The sequence below is a fragment of the Chiloscyllium punctatum genome, chromosome 9, assembly GCF_047496795.1.
Source record: "Chiloscyllium punctatum isolate Juve2018m chromosome 9, sChiPun1.3, whole genome shotgun sequence".
Lineage (NCBI taxonomy): Eukaryota > Metazoa > Chordata > Chondrichthyes > Orectolobiformes > Hemiscylliidae > Chiloscyllium > Chiloscyllium punctatum.
The window spans coordinates 9,482,224-9,501,687 of NC_092747.1; the positions used below are offsets into that span (position 1 = coordinate 9,482,224).

At 45.7% G+C, this 19,464-nt stretch overlaps 1 protein-coding gene across 1 annotated transcript in view; it reads left to right on the forward strand.

Moving 5' to 3' along the window:
- capn5a (calpain 5a) overlaps positions 1 to 18,946 on the forward strand; it is a 107,894-nt gene extending 88,948 nt beyond the window's left edge. The window contains exons 7-13 of the mRNA XM_072576846.1: positions 983 to 1,060; positions 2,013 to 2,208; positions 6,045 to 6,167; positions 8,176 to 8,372; positions 11,213 to 11,334; positions 12,346 to 12,482; positions 13,514 to 18,946. Of these exons, the coding sequence (XP_072432947.1) occupies positions 983 to 1,060; positions 2,013 to 2,208; positions 6,045 to 6,167; positions 8,176 to 8,372; positions 11,213 to 11,334; positions 12,346 to 12,482; positions 13,514 to 13,696 (1,036 nt within the window). The 3' untranslated portion in view covers positions 13,697 to 18,946. The remainder of the gene's footprint in view (positions 1 to 982; positions 1,061 to 2,012; positions 2,209 to 6,044; positions 6,168 to 8,175; positions 8,373 to 11,212; positions 11,335 to 12,345; positions 12,483 to 13,513) is intronic.
- The last annotated feature ends 518 nt before the right edge of the window (positions 18,947 to 19,464 follow it).

Genomic DNA, 19,464 nt, shown 5'->3' on the forward strand with positions numbered 1-19,464 from the left:
TTATTCTAGATTAGATTACATTACAGTGTGGAAACAGGCCCTTCGGCCCAACAAGTCCACACCAACCCGCCGAACCCCTTACCTAACATTACGGGCAATTTAGCATGGCCAATTCACCTGAGCTGCACATCTTTGGACTGTGGGAGGAAACCGGAGCACCCGGAGGAAACCCACACAGACACGGGGAGAATGTGCAAACTCCACACAGTCAGTCGCCTGAGGTGGGAATTGAACCCGGGTCTCAGGCGCTGTGAGGCAGCAGTGCTAACCACTGTGCCACCGTGCCGCCCACAAATGATCTGACGATCATGAATCTTTGGAATGCTAGCCTTCAAAAACAACAGAAGCAAAGCCTTTAAATATTTTTAAGGCAAAGATAGAGTCTTGATAAGCAATGGAGGCGAAAGGTCATTCGGAGTAGGGTGGGGTAATAAGATCACGGCTGATCTGACTGAATGGAGCAGACTTGAGGGGCTCATTGGCCTGCTCCTTACTGGTATGTTTGTATAGAAAGAGGCAATTTGGCTCTCATATCTTCTCCACCATTCAGTTAGACCATGATAATCATCATCTGAACGTCCGAATGTGGAACTCACCACCATGAGGGTTTTTGAAGAGAGTGGTATGGATCTGCTTAAGGAACATCGAGAAAAGCATCTGAGAAAGAAGGGAAGTGATGGATATGTTGAAGGGGTGAGACTTGACTAGGGTTTAACAATGGCTTGAACAATTTAGATTAATTGCCCTTCAGTGCTCACAAACTTGAAACTTCTACGCTGTGAGTGAAAACATTCTGCTTGAATTTCCTCCTTAATGTTATTTTTAATTTTTTTTATTATACCCAGAAGTGGTTCACACGTCCAAAGTGAATCACCTTTGTTCATTATACATGGCCTCATTGTTTGTCCTGTTTCAGTAGCGGGTTATGGGACTTATTCCATGCAGAGTCTAGGGAGACTGGAATAACTGTCTGTCTTCACAGCTCTCAAGAGTGGCAGAAGGTCAGCAAAGGAGAGCGTGAAGCAATGGGTGTCACCGTGCGGGATGATGGAGAGTTCTGGTAAGTCTTCCAGAGAGTCTTCATTTTGTCGACGGATCAGATGTTTCTGAAGTTCCTGCTTTTTGGAATCTAGATTGTTCCAGAGTTAATCAATGGTCACTTCTGAGTTCCTGCAGTCATGGACTCCCAGCCTCACTAACTTTGAGTTGACACCTTTCTGATGTGGGAAGAAGCTCCGAGGTTTGAGAACAGGAGAAGGGAAGCAGTGGTTCTCGTGTGAGGAAGGGAAGATTGAGGTGGAGCAAGAGGCTGCATGAGAAATATGGGAAAACATTGAAGGGATGTAAAGTTTTCGCCTTTGCTGGAAGGGCTAATGAAAACAAGAATGGATCCCTGACCCTCCCTGATCAGAGTAGATGCAGGAAGGATCTCCCCACTGGTGGGAGCAAACCAAGGGTCACAGTCTATGGTTATTGGGTAGGCCATTTTGAACTGAGATGAGGAGAAATGTCTTTACCCAGCGTGTGGGAAGCCTGTGGAATTCTCTACCACAGAAAGTAGTTGAGGCCAAAATATTGAATTGGATATAGTTCTTAGGGCTAAAGATTTAAGAAGACAGTTCACCACCACCTTTTCCAGGGCAATCAGGATAGACAGTAGATGTTGACTAGCTAGTGATGTCCATGTTCTAGGAGTCTAAATAAAGAAAAACAAACGGCTTTGTTAGGGTGGTGTTTTATTGGGAATAACAAGCTAATAAAGTTTGTGCCTTCACACAGCCTCAGGACAACCTAAAGTTCTGTTCATCCAATGAAATATGGCCATTGTAAGAAATTGTACACAGCAAGCTCCCATAAACAACAATGGCCAGTTCTGTTTTGGTGATGTTGAAAGCTTCAGTGTTAACTTGTACTCTGTGGAGAGACTCCCCTGATCTGTGTTGAGTAAAGAGATAGGGTTGTGTGTATTCACCTGCCGTGCTGTCTGACTGCAGTCCTTGTTTGGATTCCAGGATGTCGTTTGATGATTTCTGTGTGAACTTCACAGACCTTGTTGTCTGCCGTATCATCAACACCTCCTTCTTCAGCTTCCACAAGACCTGGGAGGAGGCCATGGTAAAGGGCTCATGGACCAGGCACGAGGACCCCCTGAAAAACCGTGCTGGAGGCTGCATCAATAACCGCGACACCTTCCTGCAGAATCCGCAAGTAAGGACTGCGTCTTGTTGAGCTCTTCAATATTTCAGATGCCTTTCTGATGTGGAGGAAGCTCCGAGGGTTGAGACCAGGAAGAGGGAAGGTGAGGCAAATCAGGGAGCAGTGGTTCACGTGAGGAAGAGAAGATTGAGGTGGAGCAAGAGGCTATGTGATGTTATTGGAGACGATATAATCTATTGACTTGCTCTTCACTGTTTCAAAGAACCTACAAATAGCTGGTAGACACCAGCTTACCTTGAAAGCTTTAATAAGACGTTATGTTCAGCAAGCCTTAGTGGGGTATTGGAAATGACACTGGACTCTTAATTCAGAGGGCACGGGTTCAAACCCCACCATAGCAAGTGGTGAAATTATTTAGTTCAATAAAAATCTGAAATTAAGAGTCTACTGATGCCCAGGAATTGATTGTTGGGGGAAAAACCATCTGGTTCATTGATGTGCTTTGGGAAAGGAAACTTAGCCTACACATGACTCCTGACCCACAGCAATATGCCTACTGGGCGATAAATGCTGGTCAAACCAGTAATGCCTTTATCCCGAGAATTAATTTTTTAAAAGTGGTGACGAGTGGAGTTTAAATTCAAGTCAATGAATCAGTCAGATGGTAGTTAATCTGAGTGATGGTGACCTGAACACACTATCATTGTAACACCCCATCTGGTTCATTAAGGAAATCTTCTGTCTTTACCGTTCTGGCCTGTATGTGACGTCTCTGGCTTGCCCGTATTTATGGCTGATCCCCAGTTGCCCAGAGGGTAGTTAAGAATCAACTACATTGCTGTATTTTTGGAGTCTCAGAAGTTGACCCTTAACTGGTCTCTGAAATGACCTAGCAAACCGTTCAGTTCAAGGGCAATTACCAAATGGTAATTTATGAAAATTTGGAAATAACTGATATTAGTGTATAAATAATTTGGATGAGATTGTAGAAGGCATAGCTAGTAACTTTGCAGATTAACCAAAGTTGGAAGCATAGTCAACAGTGAAGAAGGTTATCTTAGATTACGAAGGGATCTTGATCAATTGAGTCAATGGGCTGAGGAGTGGTAGATGAGGTTTAATTTGGATAAATGTGAGGTGTTGCATTTTGGTGAAAGCAAGACATTCAGGACTTATGCAGTTAAAAGTGAGGACTTGGGTAGTGTTGTAGAACAGAAAGACTTCGGGGTTCAGGTACATAATTCTTTGAAGTTTGCATCACACTTGGACAGGGTGGTTAAGAAGACATTTAGCATGTTGCCTTCATTGCTCAGACCTTTGAGTATAGGGGTTGGGACGTCATGTTAAGGTTGTGGAAAAGTGCAGCAGGTCAGGCAGCATCCAAGGAGCAGGAAAATCAACTTTTCGGGCATAAGCCCTTCTTCAGGAAGCATGGGATTCCAGCAACACATTTTTCAGATCTGATCTCCAGCATCTGCAGTCCTCACTTTCTCCAAGGTTGTGCAGGACCCTGGTGAGGCTTCTTCTGGTGTACTATGTGCAGTTCTGGTTGCCCTTCTATCAGAAGGCTACTAGTAAACTGGAGAGAGTTCAGAAAAGATTAACCAGGATGTTGTCAGGACTGGAGGGTTTGAGTTATAAGGAAAGGCTGGATAGGCTGGGACTTGTTTCACTGGAGCATAGGATGCTGAGGGGCAACCTTATAGAGATTTATAGAATCATGAGGGGTAGAGGTAATGTGAATAGCAAAGATTTTTCCATTGGGTACGGGATTTCAGAACTGAAGAGCGGGTGGCATATTTTTTAAGGTGAGAGGAGAAATATTTAAAAAGCTATGAGGAGCAACTTTATTACACAGAGAGTGGTTCGAGTGTGGAATGAACTTCCAGAGGAAGTGGTGGAAGCAGGTACAGTTACAACATTTAAAAGGCATTTAGATAAGTACATGAATAGAAAAGGTTTGGACAGATACGGGCCAAGTACAGGCAGGTGAGACTAGTTTAGTTTGGGATTATGGTCAGCATGGACTAGTTAGACTGAAGGGTCACTTCCATGTTGTATGACTCGATCACTTTATGACTGTAGCAGACCTGGCTATGAAGTTGTTCGATTGTCATTAATAATCCATCTGGCCAATTCGGGAAGGAAAAATACCCAGTCAACCTGTACGTAACTCCAAACCCACATCAGGTTTCCTCACAGCTTCAATCTTCACTACCCGCCCCTGACGTGGACCTAGTAAATCATAATCTGCAATGGTGGAATTGGCTGAAGGGGATGAAAAGCCCATTCCTGATCCGGTTTTCCAGTATCATGTCACTCTGTTGAATCCAACCTTCATTGAAAGCACTCTGACCATACTGTCTGTAGCAGTTCAACGCAGTGGTGAATCACTGTCGGAGAAATTAGCCCAATAAAACAGAGACCACACAAACCAGACCGGGTGAAATTGACAAGCTGTTTATTACAAGCGATATCGCTGGAAGAGAAATTGACTAGGCTGACAGAGAACTGACAGTCTGTCCAGGTAGATCAAGGGTTCTCTTCCTCGAGCTGAGGACGAAGCCAGGTTTTATAGGAATCTTGTACATGAAGGTTAATTAAAATGGGGAAAGATACAAAGTATTTGGAAATGGAGTAATCCAGTAACAATGGTGATAATTGAAAACCAGTTATCGGAAGAATGTCCTGATTCTCAATACAATGTATCATCCCTGAGAGTATCACTGAGTTCTTGATGGGATCAGGAGATTCCAGCTCTCTTTGCAGGTAGGTGAGAATGTCTCTTTTGAAACAGTAAGGTGTTTCCATTGTTCCTGTCCCTGGGTGCAAGGTCCTTGGTGGTGCCTCTCTGTCTGACCTGTTCTTTGTGTGGCTTTGGTATTGCTGTGTTATCAGACTGCCCTAGGGGCTTTGGGACAGCTGTGTTGACAGGGTATTGTTAGTGTGTTGTGTGAAGTGTATTCCCTTGTCCATTGCTATCTGGTTTTACTTGTCAGTCTGTTTGGTCACTGCTGAGGCATTTTGGGTGTTTTTGGTATAGTTTGGCCAAGTTTGCTTTCCTATATTCTGTGTGGGCCGACTATGGGTAGGCAGGGTGGCAGATCTTTTCCCACAATCACTATCTTGAGGATATCTCGAGATAGGCACCTAAGGATTGCCATTACATTCTTGGAATCCATCGAGTCGGCTGAGATAGAAATTAAGAAACAGACCATTTGTTTGTGGAGACAGTTTACTGACTTGCTCAGTCCCATTGCTCTCATCCCACAACTGAGTATCGCAGCTCGCTGTCTGCATGTGCTCAAAGATGATTAATATTCACCACCAATTCTTTTAAACCTTAACAATGACATTAACAAACGATCCCTACAGTGTGGAAACGCCATTCAGACCAATGGGTCTGCACCGACCCTCTGAAGAGCAGCCCACTCAGACACATCCCCTTGCCCTCTCCCTGTAACCCCACATTTCCCATGGCTAACGCACTTAACTTACACATCCCTGAACAGTATGGGCAATTTAGCATGGCCAATCCACCCTAACTTGGAACATCTTTGGAACTGTGGGAGGAAATCGGAGCACCCGGAAGAAACCCACACAGACACAGGAAAAATGTGCAAACTCCACACAGACAGTCATCCAAGGCTGGAACTGAACCCAGGTCCCTGGCGCTGTGAGGCAGCAATGCTACCCACTGAATCACTGTGCCACCCATGGCCAAGCATTATTATAATAGGTAGCGGCCTTACACACTGTGCAACTCTTGAATGAATGTGAGTATGGAAAAGTTTCTGACCTCTAATAGTGTGACTCTAACTGAGTGTGGAGTGTTGGTTACCACTCGCTTTGTGCTTTAGAGTGTTTCTCTGGAATTCTCTCCGCAGTATATGTTCGATGTCAAAAAGGAAACGGACGAAGTATTGATCTGCCTGCAACAGAAAGATGTTCGTTATAATCGAAAGCAGGGCAGAGGGGAGAAACTGTCGATGGGGTTTGAGGTCTACAAGGTAAGACCATTTAAACAAGCAGCCAGTCTCTCAATGGAGAGGAAATCCTAGGCTGAAATATCTCCAATGCCCTTTTCTAAGTGGTAGAAAAAAGTGAGGACTGCAGATGCTGGAGATCAGAGCTTAAAAATGTATTGCTGGAAAAGCGCAGCAGGTCAGGCAGCATCAAAGGAGCAGGAGAATCGACGTTTTGGGCATAAGCCCTTCTTCACTTTTCTGAGTGGTGTCAAGCTGCCATGTGGCTTTATTCGTAATGTAGCTACCAGCGCCCAAATAGTGCCAGGCGAGGAGGGTGGAGAAGCACTTCTGTAATGGCACCAGTCAAATATTAACACTGAACCAGCAATCCAGAGGTTGGACTAATTATCTGGGGGTCAGGAACTCAAATCCCTCCCATGACAGGGAATAGAAGACCATAAGATAGGTGGTAGGCCATTCAGCCCATCAACTGCTCCACCATTCAATCAGAATGGGTGACCGAAGTTAAATTAAGACAAATCTGGAATTGAAAGCTAGACTTGGTAATGGTAGTCATGAAGCTGTAATCAATTGTTGTAAAACCCGTCTGGCTCACTCATGTCCCTGAGGGGAAAAAAACCTGATGTTTTTATTGACTGTAACAAGGTCAGCCAGGTGGACCTGATAGATTATGAGTTCTGTGATTGGGGCTGTTAACCTGATCCAGTCATAGAGCCCTGGCTGACAGATATAAACAGGAGTGTCAGAGGTTCTGCTCACTCCGAGAGCAGGCTCTGAGGGAGCTGGATCAGTGTCGAGCACTCTCCACACATAAATAAAGGGGGACTTGGTGACTGGCCTCTGTGGAGCTATTCCAGCGGCAACGAAAGAAAAGTATGCTCCTGAAGAAACTCGCTCACAACAGCTATCTTTGAGTTTGGGCAAGCATTTCTATACTTCCATGTGGGAACTTGTCAAAGGCCTTGCTGAAGTCCATAAATACGTTAACCGCATTACCCTTATGAATATACTTAGTCCCTTTTCAAAAAATTTGATTAGTCAGTCAGGATCTCCAACAAATCTGTGCTGGTTATCCCTGAACAACCCTTGCCTTTCCAGTGTTGATTAGTCCTGACCTTCAGATTTTTTCCAATAATGCCCCTTCCACTGACGCCAGACTAACTGCTCTATAATTCCTGGCCAATCCCCACTGCCCTTCTTGAACAGTGAGCTATCCTCATTAGATATCCTCCAATCACCTGACACTTTACCTGAAGCCAGCAAAGAATTAAATATCTGCACCAGGATCCCAGCAATCTCCTCCCTTGCTTCCCATAGCAGTCTGGGATATATCACTTCAGGCATTGGGGATTTATATACACGTTAATCCTCACTCAAACATCTAATACCACCTCCTTATTAATCTTAACATGATCCTAGAACCTTATCATTCCACCTGAAATCCCCAACTACAATGTCTTTCCTCTGTGAATATGGTTGAGAAATATTCACTTAAGACCTCACTCACATCCACTGACTCCACTTACAGTCATATAGAGATTACAGCACAGAAACAGACCCTTCAGTCCAAGCCGGCCAGATATCCTAAATAAATATATTCCTATTTGCCAGCATTTGGCCCATATCCCTCTAAACCCTTCCTATTCATATACCCATCCAGATGCCTTTTAAATGCTGTAATTGTACCAGCCTCCACCATTTCCTCTGGCAGCTCATTCCATACACGCACCACCTTCTGTGTGAAAAATGTTGCCCTTTAGGTCCTTTTAAAATGTTTCCTTCCCCACCCCCCCACCTTAAATCTATGCCCTCTCGTTCTGGACTCCCCTACTCTGGGAAAAAGATCTTGGCTATTCACCCTATCCATGCCCCTCATGATTTTATAGACCTCTGTAAGGTCACCCCTCAGCCTCCGACGCTGCAAGGAAAACAGGACGCGAGCTGGTTCTGAGGTGAGAGCGCTATCTCCCGCTCTCGGTCTGTGAATCCCACCGTTGTGCTGACTGTTGAGGTGAATTGGCTTTGGCAGGTGGAGTTGAACCGTAACTACAGGATGCACACCATTCAGCAGAAAGTGGCCGGCTCAGTCTACATCAACTCCAAGACCATCTTCCTGCGGGAACTGCTCCCTCAGGGACGCTACGTCATCATCCCCACCACCTTTGAGCCGGGCATACAGGGCGAATTCTTACTGAGGATCTTCACCGATGTGCCGTCCAACTTCAGGTAAGACCTTGAGTGGGAAATTGTCTGCCCTAATGAGTGGAGTGAGCGGCAATGGAGGAGGTGAGGCTTTCTCGGGGATCAGAGGCCTCTGTCCGCTCCTCTGGCTTCCTGCATGTTGCACTTCCACGTTCCCTCTGCCTCACCGTTCACGCACAAAGGGCCTACACTCTGCCACGTTCTCCCTTCCCTCCTCCACCTTGCTCCTTTGCTCCTCTCTCCCATCAACTCTGTACCCCCCCCCACCCCCCCCCCCCCCCCCCCGGCCCCGGGTATGTTCCCCAAAGTACTGGAGAAAGGGCAGAGCAGACCAATTCACCGGAGTTTGGAAGAATAAAGTGGGAGATCTCCTACAGGCAATCACTGTGAAAGATTTTAGGATTGTAGAAGGGTTGGATAGAGCAGAGCCTGAGAGAGCCATTTCCACTGGTCTGGGAATCTGAAAAGCAGGGACATGGTCTTGGGATAAGGGGCCAAACTTTGAGGATTGAGATTAACTTCATTCAAAAGTGGGGTATGTTTTGAATTCCCGACCCCAGAGGGCTGGGATAGGGAATCTCCATTGTGGAATATGCTTCTGATCGCAATAGACTGAGTTTTAGTCCCTCAGGGAAATCAAGATAGGGCAAGTGAGTAGTCAGGAAAGTGGCGTGGAAGGCTAAGATCATCCACGGCCATATTGGATGCTACAGCAGACTTGATGGGCCGAATGGCTCCTGGTTCATGTCGTTTTGTTCCCAGGTCAGTGAAGACAACTTCTTCAACAGATGAAATGGGTTTAAACAGACTCAAAAGGAGTTTTCTGTTTGGAAAGCGCATGAAGAGAATGGGGAATTCGCTTCCGTGTGAATTGGTTGAAGTAGGCAATGATGGTGTATTAAAGAAGAGGCAGGATGCCTGAATGAAGGGTAAAAACAAGGACTGCAGATGCTGGAAACCAGAGTCTAGATTAGAGCGGTGCTGGAAAAACACAGCAGGTCAGGCAGCATCCGAGGAGCAGGAAAATCGATGTTTTGGGCAAAAGCCCTTCATCAGGAATATGGAGACAGTATCACTATATCACCACCTATTCCTGATGAAGGGCTTTTGCCCGAAACATCGATTTTCCTGCTCCTCGGATGCTGCCTGACCTGCTGTCCTTTTCCAGCACCACTCCAATCTAGACTATGCCTGAATGAAGTCAAGGCAATGAAAGTAGAGGAAGTAGGATGGAGTATCGGGGGAAGTGAAGAGGGTGAAGGAGATAACATGGAGATGGAGTTCAGTTGATGGCCTGAATGACTTGTTTTTGCATTGTTAATTCTATCTAATCTGCCTTGCTCAGTGTTGGTTGCTATTTTTGCTGCTATCATCATGAGTTTAATGTGCATGAAGTGAAGCCTGGCTTTGGGAATGGTGCTGGCCTTGGTGGTGGAGAATGTGACGGTGCTGTGGTGCTGTTGGTGACTCCATGCTGTGGTGATATAGTGATACTGTCTCCAATGACTGTGGCCATTCAGGGAAAACAAACCGTGCCCCCTGCTGTCCCCCTCCCATTTCCTCAGCAGTGGAGCAAGTGGGGATGACATCAATGGCGGGCAGTTGGCTGTTGGACAGGCTTTTGAAACTTTGGTGGCCCATTTGTGAATGACTTTCTCACCCAGGATGAAAATGTAGGTGTCAATTACTCTTCTCTACCCCTGACCTTGTAACATCCAGACCGTGTGTGTATGACTGTGTGTGAGAGTAAGTGTGTATGTCACTGTGCGTGAGAGAGTGTGTGTGTTTTTGACTCTGTGTGTGTGTGTGTTTGTGACTGTGAGTGTGTATGTATGTATATGACTGTGTGTGTATGACGTTGTGAGAGTGTGTGTATGACTGTGTGTGGATGACTGCGTTAAGAATGAGTGTGTATGACTGTGCGCGTGTGTGTATGACTGTGTGAGAATATGTGCATGACTGTGTGTAAAGAGTGTGTGGTTGACTGTGTGTAAAGAGTGAGTGTGTATGATTGTGTGTGTGAGACTGAATGTGTATGACTGTGTGAGTGTGTATGACTGTGTGTGTTTGTATATGTGTGTGTGTGTGTGTGTGAGAGAGAGAGTGTGGCTGTGTGCACGTGAGAGATACTGTCAGTTTTTCACTCCTTTTTCTATCTCTTTCTGTGTCTCTTTCTGCACGTTTTTCCTCTTTTTCTTGCCCACTGCATCTCACTGTTTTTGAATTTCTCCCTTGGTCTCTCAGTCTCTCTCTCTCTCTCTCTCTCTCTGTCATTTTTTGTATCTCACTCCTCCCTCTCTGTGTCTTTGATCCATGCCTCTTTCTTTGTCTGTGTGTCCCCCTCCACCCTCTGTGGGACTGATTGCCTTTCCCCATCGGCCCTTCTCCCTGTCTCTCTCCTTATGACCACCGTACTACCTTCATTTGTTGTTCTCCCGTATCTGGGTCAATCTCCCTCATTGCTCCTGGTGTATTCACTGTCAGGCCGGAGTAACAGTTCAGAGCTCTGTGCTCCAGGTCAGCTCCTCAGAAACACTTAATCTGTGGGAGCCTACCACTGTAGCAGGTTTGAAATGTTGATTGATTCTGATAAAGATTGGTGCAACATTCCACCAGCACATTCCAAACCACATTGTTTCCTCATGAGCTGTTGACAGAATATCAGCATGTAACGCTTTGTGAAGTCCCCCTTATTGAGTTCCCCGGTGTGGCCTGGTGACATTGGAAACAAGATCGCAGGGATGGTCACATGACTCTGAAAGGGACCATCGGCAAGATGGCTGCCGGCAGTTCCATGACTTGATGTCCTCACAAACCTGTGCTCCTTGTTGTGTTTTTGTTTCTCTTTGTGGTCGTCTTCACAGGGAGCTCACCCTCAACGAGCCACCAAGGACCTGCTGGTCTGGGCTATTCGGGCACCCCAAAGTGGTGACTCAAGTTCACGTTGTTGCTGCCAGTGGATTGGCCCAACAGGACGGTGAGACAGGTACAGTGCGCACACGCGCAAGTAGAGAGACAGAGAGAGAGAGATTGGATCTTTACATACCTTGGCCATGACCCAGGCCTGCAGCCCACTGCTTGCACTGGGCTCCGTTCCTGGCTGAGGGTGTGCTGGGGGAGGGGCACGTTTGAGGCACTCAGAAGGGCATTAGCTGTTTGGAAGGGAACACTGTGCAGCGTTTGGGGCTTGAGGGGATAATGCTGGAGAATGGCATTGGGTGAGATGCTCACTTGGAAAGCTAATGTAGACATGATGGGCCGAGCAGCCTCCTTCTGTGCTGGGTTGATTCTGTGACTCCCCGAATCCTGTCCACTGTCTATGAGGGACCATGCCATGGAATACTCATGCTTGCCTGGATGAGTTGCATGACTCTATGAGTGAGGCATAGATAGCAGTCCAGAAGCTCAAACACCACCCAGGAGGAAGCAGCCCACTCGGCTGGTATCTTTAAAGACTCACTCACCATCGATGTACACGGCATTGTGTACCATCCACAACATACACTTCACCTTCCAAACCCTGTGAGCTTGACCATCTAGAAGGACAAGGGCAGCAGTTCCATGGGTACACCAAGTTCCCCTCCAAATCACTGACCATCCTGACTTGAGAAATGTATCCCCGTTCCTTCAGTATCCCTGGGTCAAAATCCTGGAATTCCCTCCCTTAGGGCATTGTGGGTCTACCTACAGCACATGGACTGCAGTGGTTCAAGATGGTAGCTCACCCTCTCGTCCTCGGTAAAAACAGTCCCAGCTCAATGGTGCTGTGCATATTGTTCTCCCCAATTCTCCCTAAATAACCCCAAAGAGCTGGGAATTGTAAGTGTAATTGGCGAGGGTAACAAAAGTCAACAGGTTTAAAGGACGGTGGATGAACAAGACTGGGTTTGAGTTCATCTACTGTAGTTATAACAGTCCTGATACTCAAAAATGGTCACCTCTTTGTGGGCAACTTGGGAACCATCAGAATGATGTAGTAACCTCTGTCGTTGCTCAGGAGCTGACCCATATGTCATTATCCGGTGCGGAAGAGAGAAGGTCCGGTCGCCCATCCACAAGAACACGGTGAATCCGGAATTTGACGTCAAGGGAATCTTCTACAGGAAAGATCCTAAGGACCCCATCCGCATCGAGGTGAGAGTCTTGCGTGTGCCCAGCCAATTTCCCTTCGTCCTTTCTCTTTTAGATATTGCTTTGAGAATACCACAGGCATCGCGAACCAAGCTGAGGGCTTGGTCTGTGTAGAATCCAAATAGAAGGCAAGGAGGCCACTTGGCCCATTGCTTGCACCAGCCCTCTGAAAGAACGAGCCAATTAATTTGCCCACCTATCTTGCCACCCAGTCCGTCAGCCTGGTCGGTGATTCCTCGCGGCCAACTGTGGGAATTAGCTTCATAACCAAACCCTCCTTTCCCATGTGCCCTGTATAATATTCCCTCTCTCTGACCAAGCTTCCCATACACACTGCTATGGCAGCATGGAAAAAGTCTTGGCATGATCTTCTTTCATGTTGGTTGGCCATTCGTGAATCAGGGATTGGGGACATTGGATGTGAGAGGAGTGATGCCCATGTGTAGTGCCCAATGCCAACATGTCACCTATGATTTTGGGGCAAGTAGCCTTCTCACCCTGAGTTGGAACATTGTGGGCATGTCGCAGTCCCAGAGATTCCCTCACAAAGATCTAGGCTGGTACTGAGGGGGTGCCATTGTGTTGGAGTTGCCACCTCTCTCATGGGGTATTAAATCCAGGCCTGTTCCACCCTCAGAGGTAGAACGTAAAAGGTCCATGGCACTATTTTGGACAAGGGGATATATTTTGCTCCAATTATTAGCACAATGCAATGCAGATTTAAATAACTCGCTTTAAGGTTCTAAAATTTGTTCTCACGCTTGATGGAAGGTTAGGGGCCAAGCCAGAAAAAGAACCCATTCAAGCCTTGTGACGTTTTCTGCATTACCCAGGAGCCTACTTCTTTCTCCATGGCAATATCTTAGCCAATCAGTGAAAACTTGCTAATCAGTGCACACTTCTCCTGTAGCGAAATTCATTGGAAATTTGGCACTCTTGCATTTAATCCTGATGGCTGGGAGTTGGGCAAAGTTTCTCTTTTCCACAGCATTCTGGCTAAGTTTTCTTTTTTTTATCTCCCTCTCTCTGTCCAGATTTGGAATAACAATGTCCTGAGTGACCAGTTCCTTGGTCAAGTGACTTTGACGGCTGACCCCAGTGACCTCCAGCCACAGCACACCCTTCACCTGAAGGACAAGAGTAACCGGCAGGGCAGTGAACTTCCGGGGACCATCAGCTTGAAGATCAGCAGCAGCCATGAGCTGGCCGGTATCTAAACTCTACAGAGAAACACTTGTCGCCATCGGAAACATGGAACAATCGGTCGAATCAGGGTTCGACCGGGTCCTCCAGGATCCACGGATAAGAAATTTTAGAAATGGGAAAAGGCTCCTGGCCTGTCCCTCAATCCGATGCCTTAAGCCCTATCCCTTATGGAGTCTCCTGTACTTGTTTCTTGATGCTAGGACCCTTTGGGAGTGTGGGGGTGGGGTACATGGGGCTGCCCCAGTAGGTTTCTCTCCTGTAAGTTTCCGCATGAAGTCATTTATCGCTTAGTAACCCCCCCCCCCCTCCCTCTACCATGCTCATAGGTCACCGCTTAGACTGTGCACCCCAATGTTGCTCTGCTCAATGGATACCCATTCCCAAAGACCCAGCCTGCTTGCTCATTGGCTGGCCTTAACCGACACTGAGACTGGAAGGGGAGACTGGAGCTCCACTCGGTGCCAGTCACAGCCAGGGAATGATTAGGGGATCCCATGGTCAGTCTCAACCCCCAACATACACCCACTCCCTTTCCCATCGCCCCACTCCCAACACATCCCTCCCTCTGCCAAAAGGAAGGGGCAAGTAGGAAGAAGACTGTTCCTATAGTAATTGTTGTGACTGCTGTAAAGTTTGGCATTCTTGTATTTAATTCTGATAAACATAAACAGCTGACCACCATCAATTTCCAATCTCTCTCTCTCTATCCTCCCTAGTGGACCCTTCATATCTTGACTCCCTTTCTTGGAGTCAGGATAATGCTCAGTTCCTACTCTTTGCTGTCTTTCAGTACCACTATCCTCTGAGTAACAAGCAGTTTTCTAATCTAGAAATTATCACTGCCCAGAAATTTGCATTGACGACTAGGTCATCAGGGGAGAAGAACATTAACATTTTTACCAATTATTCGTCCTCGTGCAATACTAATCTCTGTCACATTGCTAAGAGACAAATTGATAAAGCTTTTCATTTCACTCTCATCAGGACAACTGCAAGAATGCCAAATTTCAAACGAGCACAACAATTTGTAACACAGAAGAAAAGGATGCTGGGAAGGTCTGCTGTGTGGATGCTGACTCGCCGATTAAAAAGAGCTGACCTGCCAAGCAATCAGCACCCCCTTCCCCTGCAGTATAAATTGTCGCGACATTTCAAAATTTGGCATTCTTGCATTTATCCAGATGAGTACTTGTCTCCCTTCAGCAATAGTCAAATTCTGTGACAGCCAATCATTACACTCCCTTTCCGAGCACCATCTGCTCTTTCATTTCACCTCGGAGTTTCAGGACACTACATGATGCATTTCCCTGCACCAATTCCTGTTGCCCTTCCTCCCAGATTCCCAGTGGCACTCCTTCTGTCCCTTTGGACCTTTTATTTGCTGCTGACCCTTCCACTAAATGATGATTGGTTCCCATTTGGGAATCTTGCAGTGTCTTGTGTCAGTGCCTTGACTCTCACACTCCCACCTGACCCCATGTCAGCAACTCCAGGAGTAGGACTGTCTGTTGGGGCCAGTAGTTGACAGGGAAGCCATTTTGTGATCCACAGGCCTTCTCTGATGATGCACACTTTGAGCACGATTTTTGCCATAGTGTTTTTTAAATCTATTGTATGAAAGAAATAACTTAGGATTCTTTTTATCAAAAATTGCTTTATTGTTTTTTTTGTACCTTTTTTCTTAAAAATTCTTTTGTTTTACTAGCATGAAGGATTTTTTTGTGCCAATTTAGGAATGAAGGAATGTCCTTATTGATGGGCTTGTGTCCGTAGCTACCTTCTAGTTGACAATAGCAAAATGATTTGGTGTAATGGGTGTGTGTACATGGAGGAATGTTCCAAATAACTGTTCAAAACTTGGGCATCTTGTGAACTTGTAGATCCTTTACCAGGCTACTATCAATTCTGAAGAAGGGTCACTGGATCTGAAACATTGACTGTTTCTGTCCCCACAGGTGCTGCCAGACCTGCTGAGTTTCTCCAGCACTCCTTGCTTCCATAACAACCTTCTGGCAATTTGGCATCCCATTGAGTTGTTTTACTGGATGTTCCAACTGTGTGGCACTGCTGCCTCACAGCGCCGGAGACCCGGGTTCAATTCCTGCCTCAGGCGACTGACTGTGTGGAGTTTGCACGTTCTCCCCGTGTCTGCGTGGGTTTCCTCCGGGTGCTCCGGTTTCCTCCCACAGTCCAAAGACGTGCAGGTCAGGTGAATTGGCCATGCTAAATTGGCCGTAGTGTTAGGTAAGGGGTAGATGTAGGGGTATGGGTGGGTTACGCTTCGGCGGGGCGGTGTGGACTTGTTGGGCCGAAGAGCCTGTTTCCACACTGTAAGTAATCTAATCTAATCTAATCTAATCTAAACTGGTAACTGTCCATTTGTTGATGTACCATGAGCAAATTGAATTCTCAGCCAAGTGCAAAGGATCTGTCACTTTGGAAAGACCTTTCTGATTGGCCAAGCATGACCCTATTGGTGTGGGTGTTACAGTGATTTGGGTCACAGTCTATCTTCAGGATGATAGGATCAGCCATGTTCTCATTGAATGGCGGAGCAGACTGGATGGGCTGAAAAGCCTACTTCTGCTTCGATGTCTAATGATCTTGGACCACTGATTGATCAATCACAGCAAGTGTCACTTGGGACCAGTCATGTTTAAAATGTTGTGTAATGGATATATGATGACTGTTCAGTTTTCTGGCCCATACAAAGCCAGATATTCTCAATTATTCTCCCTCCTTTTTACATTATTGATCAGGAGGGAGGATCAAGATTCTCCACAAATCCTCTTACAGGCCCACGATATTATCACTGCTCAGCCTATCTGTGCTCAGTAAGGGTCTTCTCTAATCGACCTGACTGCTGCATGTTATGACGCATTGTGGCAGGTGGGATTTGAACCCATGTTTCTTGGCCTAAAGCTTGGGATACTACCACTGTTTCACAAGATCCAACTCACCTCAATAAGGGTTACCAAGTCTGAAATGGACATATTCCTGGAGGAATGGTCTCACAACCTGCCACCATCTGCTGCTACTCTCCTGCCAATGGTTGTCCAAGATGACCATCCTCATGGCATCTTGTCTTCCCACAGCCAATTGGAAAGCACTCTGATATTTCATTAACCAATTGGATGATTTATGACTCAATCGAATTACCTTCACCTGCATATATGATGATTTTATAACTAATAAATGTATATTTTTTTCTCATACATTGCCTCCCCAGATCCTCCCAATGATTTTCCTCCCAGCAATTTCCTGGAGATTTTTAAAATCCTCACTCTAAAGTCTCTTCACCTTGTCTTGAGTGTTCTTTTGGTGTTAAGGTCAAATAGGAGCAGAAGCACCTCCCACCAGAAGGGAGAGCTATGACTGGGATGATCTCTCATTCTTCCCAGTAGCAGGCAATCATTGGGTGATTTAGGTGGTGGAGTTGGGGAAGGGTTGAAGTTTCACTGGTTGAAAAAGAAAATTCAAGAGCTGTCTTCAGATTTAGACTTCAATGTAACACTAACAGTTATACATTAATACTAAATATTGTACATGGTAATCCTTTATATATTCTAAGCCCTAATTTTTAGTTGCATCACTAATGATTTAAACTATCTTCTTCATGTGTTCATATCCATGTCCTGTCTGTGTGTCTTCCACATTGTTCCTTTTCATTTGTTCTAACTCCATCACACTGTGGTATTTAGACCAAGTGATGCGCAACTTGATGACATCACCGCAAGGTTTCTCTGGGGTCCAAATGGCCTTGCACCAGACGCCGAGGTTGAGATGAGGCCAGGCAAGAATACTCAAACTTAATTGGATAAGAAAGTGTGGATAATGTTTGCTTTGTGGTTATGGAATAAACAGAAATTTACTTTAAAAAAGAGAAATCGACTTCACAGATATCACCACTTGAGTTGGGCCAGGGGATGGTGAATACTCCAATTTTGATATTGATCTAACACAGTCCTAAAAGACAATAAAATCTTTTGGCCCATTTCTGTATATTTTAAGACAAAATAGAGACATGAGTAAGATATTTTGGTTTCTTGCCCACTCTGGCTCTGACCTTTGACCTGTCTTTGCACTCTGCATTAGTAAGGTTTGGAATTATTACAATCACCTTGGGAGAGTACTTGAGATGACAATCAAATGGGATCTTTGGCCAGACTGTTTAGAGATGATGATACTCTCCTCACCTCCAGGCCCATCCCTCAAGCAGAGAAAGGCCGGGAATATCGTCAGAGTTGCTTTTGAATTTTAGGGGATATGGTGATGCAACTCCTTGGGAGGTTCCTGCCCAAATGGCTCTGAGAGCCATAAGCATGGACATTGCTGATATCTGGTGGGATTGTGGTAGTACTGCAGTTGCCCATTTAATTCCCCCTCACAGGTCAACTCTGTACACCACGTCTCTTGCTTGTTAATCATAAAGGCTGAAATTTTATTTGTTGTAAGTATAGTCTTGGCTGTATGTGAAATCATTTCAATGTATTTTTAAAAAGATTTGATATTGAATAACAGTGTTCACTTGTGTGTGTTAGTCCACTGGGTGGAACCACAATGAGGATGGGTGCTTGTTCAAGAATCCAGAAAGACTGACCCCAACAATGTTTGCCCCAAGTAGAATGGACATCTCTTACTGGCCCAACCTTCCTCCTGCCCAGAGATGTGAAACCAGCCAATAAACTATAAAATTTGCAAATGAAGGATTTCCACTTAGTAGCGTTCAAGATGGGTTGGAGCAATATGTGTCATTGACAGTAAACCTCAATTGTCTCATTGTTTGGGAAGTTGAATTTATTCATTCCCACCCCCATCCCTTTCTGCCTGAGTGGGAGGTGAGGAAGGATACCCCAGTGTCCAGACAGACATGTTAGTCCTGTCTTCAACATGTTTTCATTTGAATGGATGCTGTCCATCTAATGGGAAGACAGCATCCCCCTGGCCTGGTTTCTGCATGGGGTTGACATACCGAGAGCCTGGTGTGGGGACAGTCTCTGGAGCAGAGAATGAATGGCCCAGAGAAATGGAAGTGTCTATGAGGCCACAGCTCATTCTGGCTTGTCTCAGTGAGATTTCCTCACAACGTTGTTGCAGCTTATCTCTGAACCCCCAACCTTTGTATAGATGCTTCTCTACTACACCCTCCCTAGCACCCTGCCATTTACATCTGACTGTCTCTTTCCACAGAACTATAGCACATTCAGATATTTAACGATGACATGTATTTTATATTTTGATTGCCGTCCAGGTGGAAATAAAATAAGAATATAGTTCTGAGTTGCTCTGTCATTTACTATCAGGCTTTGTGTCCACCGTGGAAGCTTACCCTTTCTCACCTTCTTGCCTGTTGCCCAATTTATTTTCATTCCCTGGACTTCATCAGCATTCACTGGGATGGCTCTCAGGAGGAGTATTTAACTGAAGCAAGTTAACACAGAAGGAGGACAGATAAAGAAGAATAGATAGGGAGAAAGAAAGAGAGATTAGAGAGAGAGAGAGAGAGACCTCAGGTAGGGAGAGAGATGAACAAGCAAGGTAGGGAGAGAAAGATAGGAAGAACGAGTAAGGCAAGTAGGTGGAGAAATATGACAGCAAAGTGGAGAAACATGATAGGAAGGTGAGAGGGGTTAGGAAGGGAGAGTGGAGAGGAACAGATAGAGAAAAATAAAAGGAGAGGGAGGCAGAAGAAAGAGGAGGAGAGAGGACAAGACAGTAGGAAGGAGGAAGAGAGGTAAATAAGCAGTGAGGGGGAGATACTGAATCTGGGATGGACAGG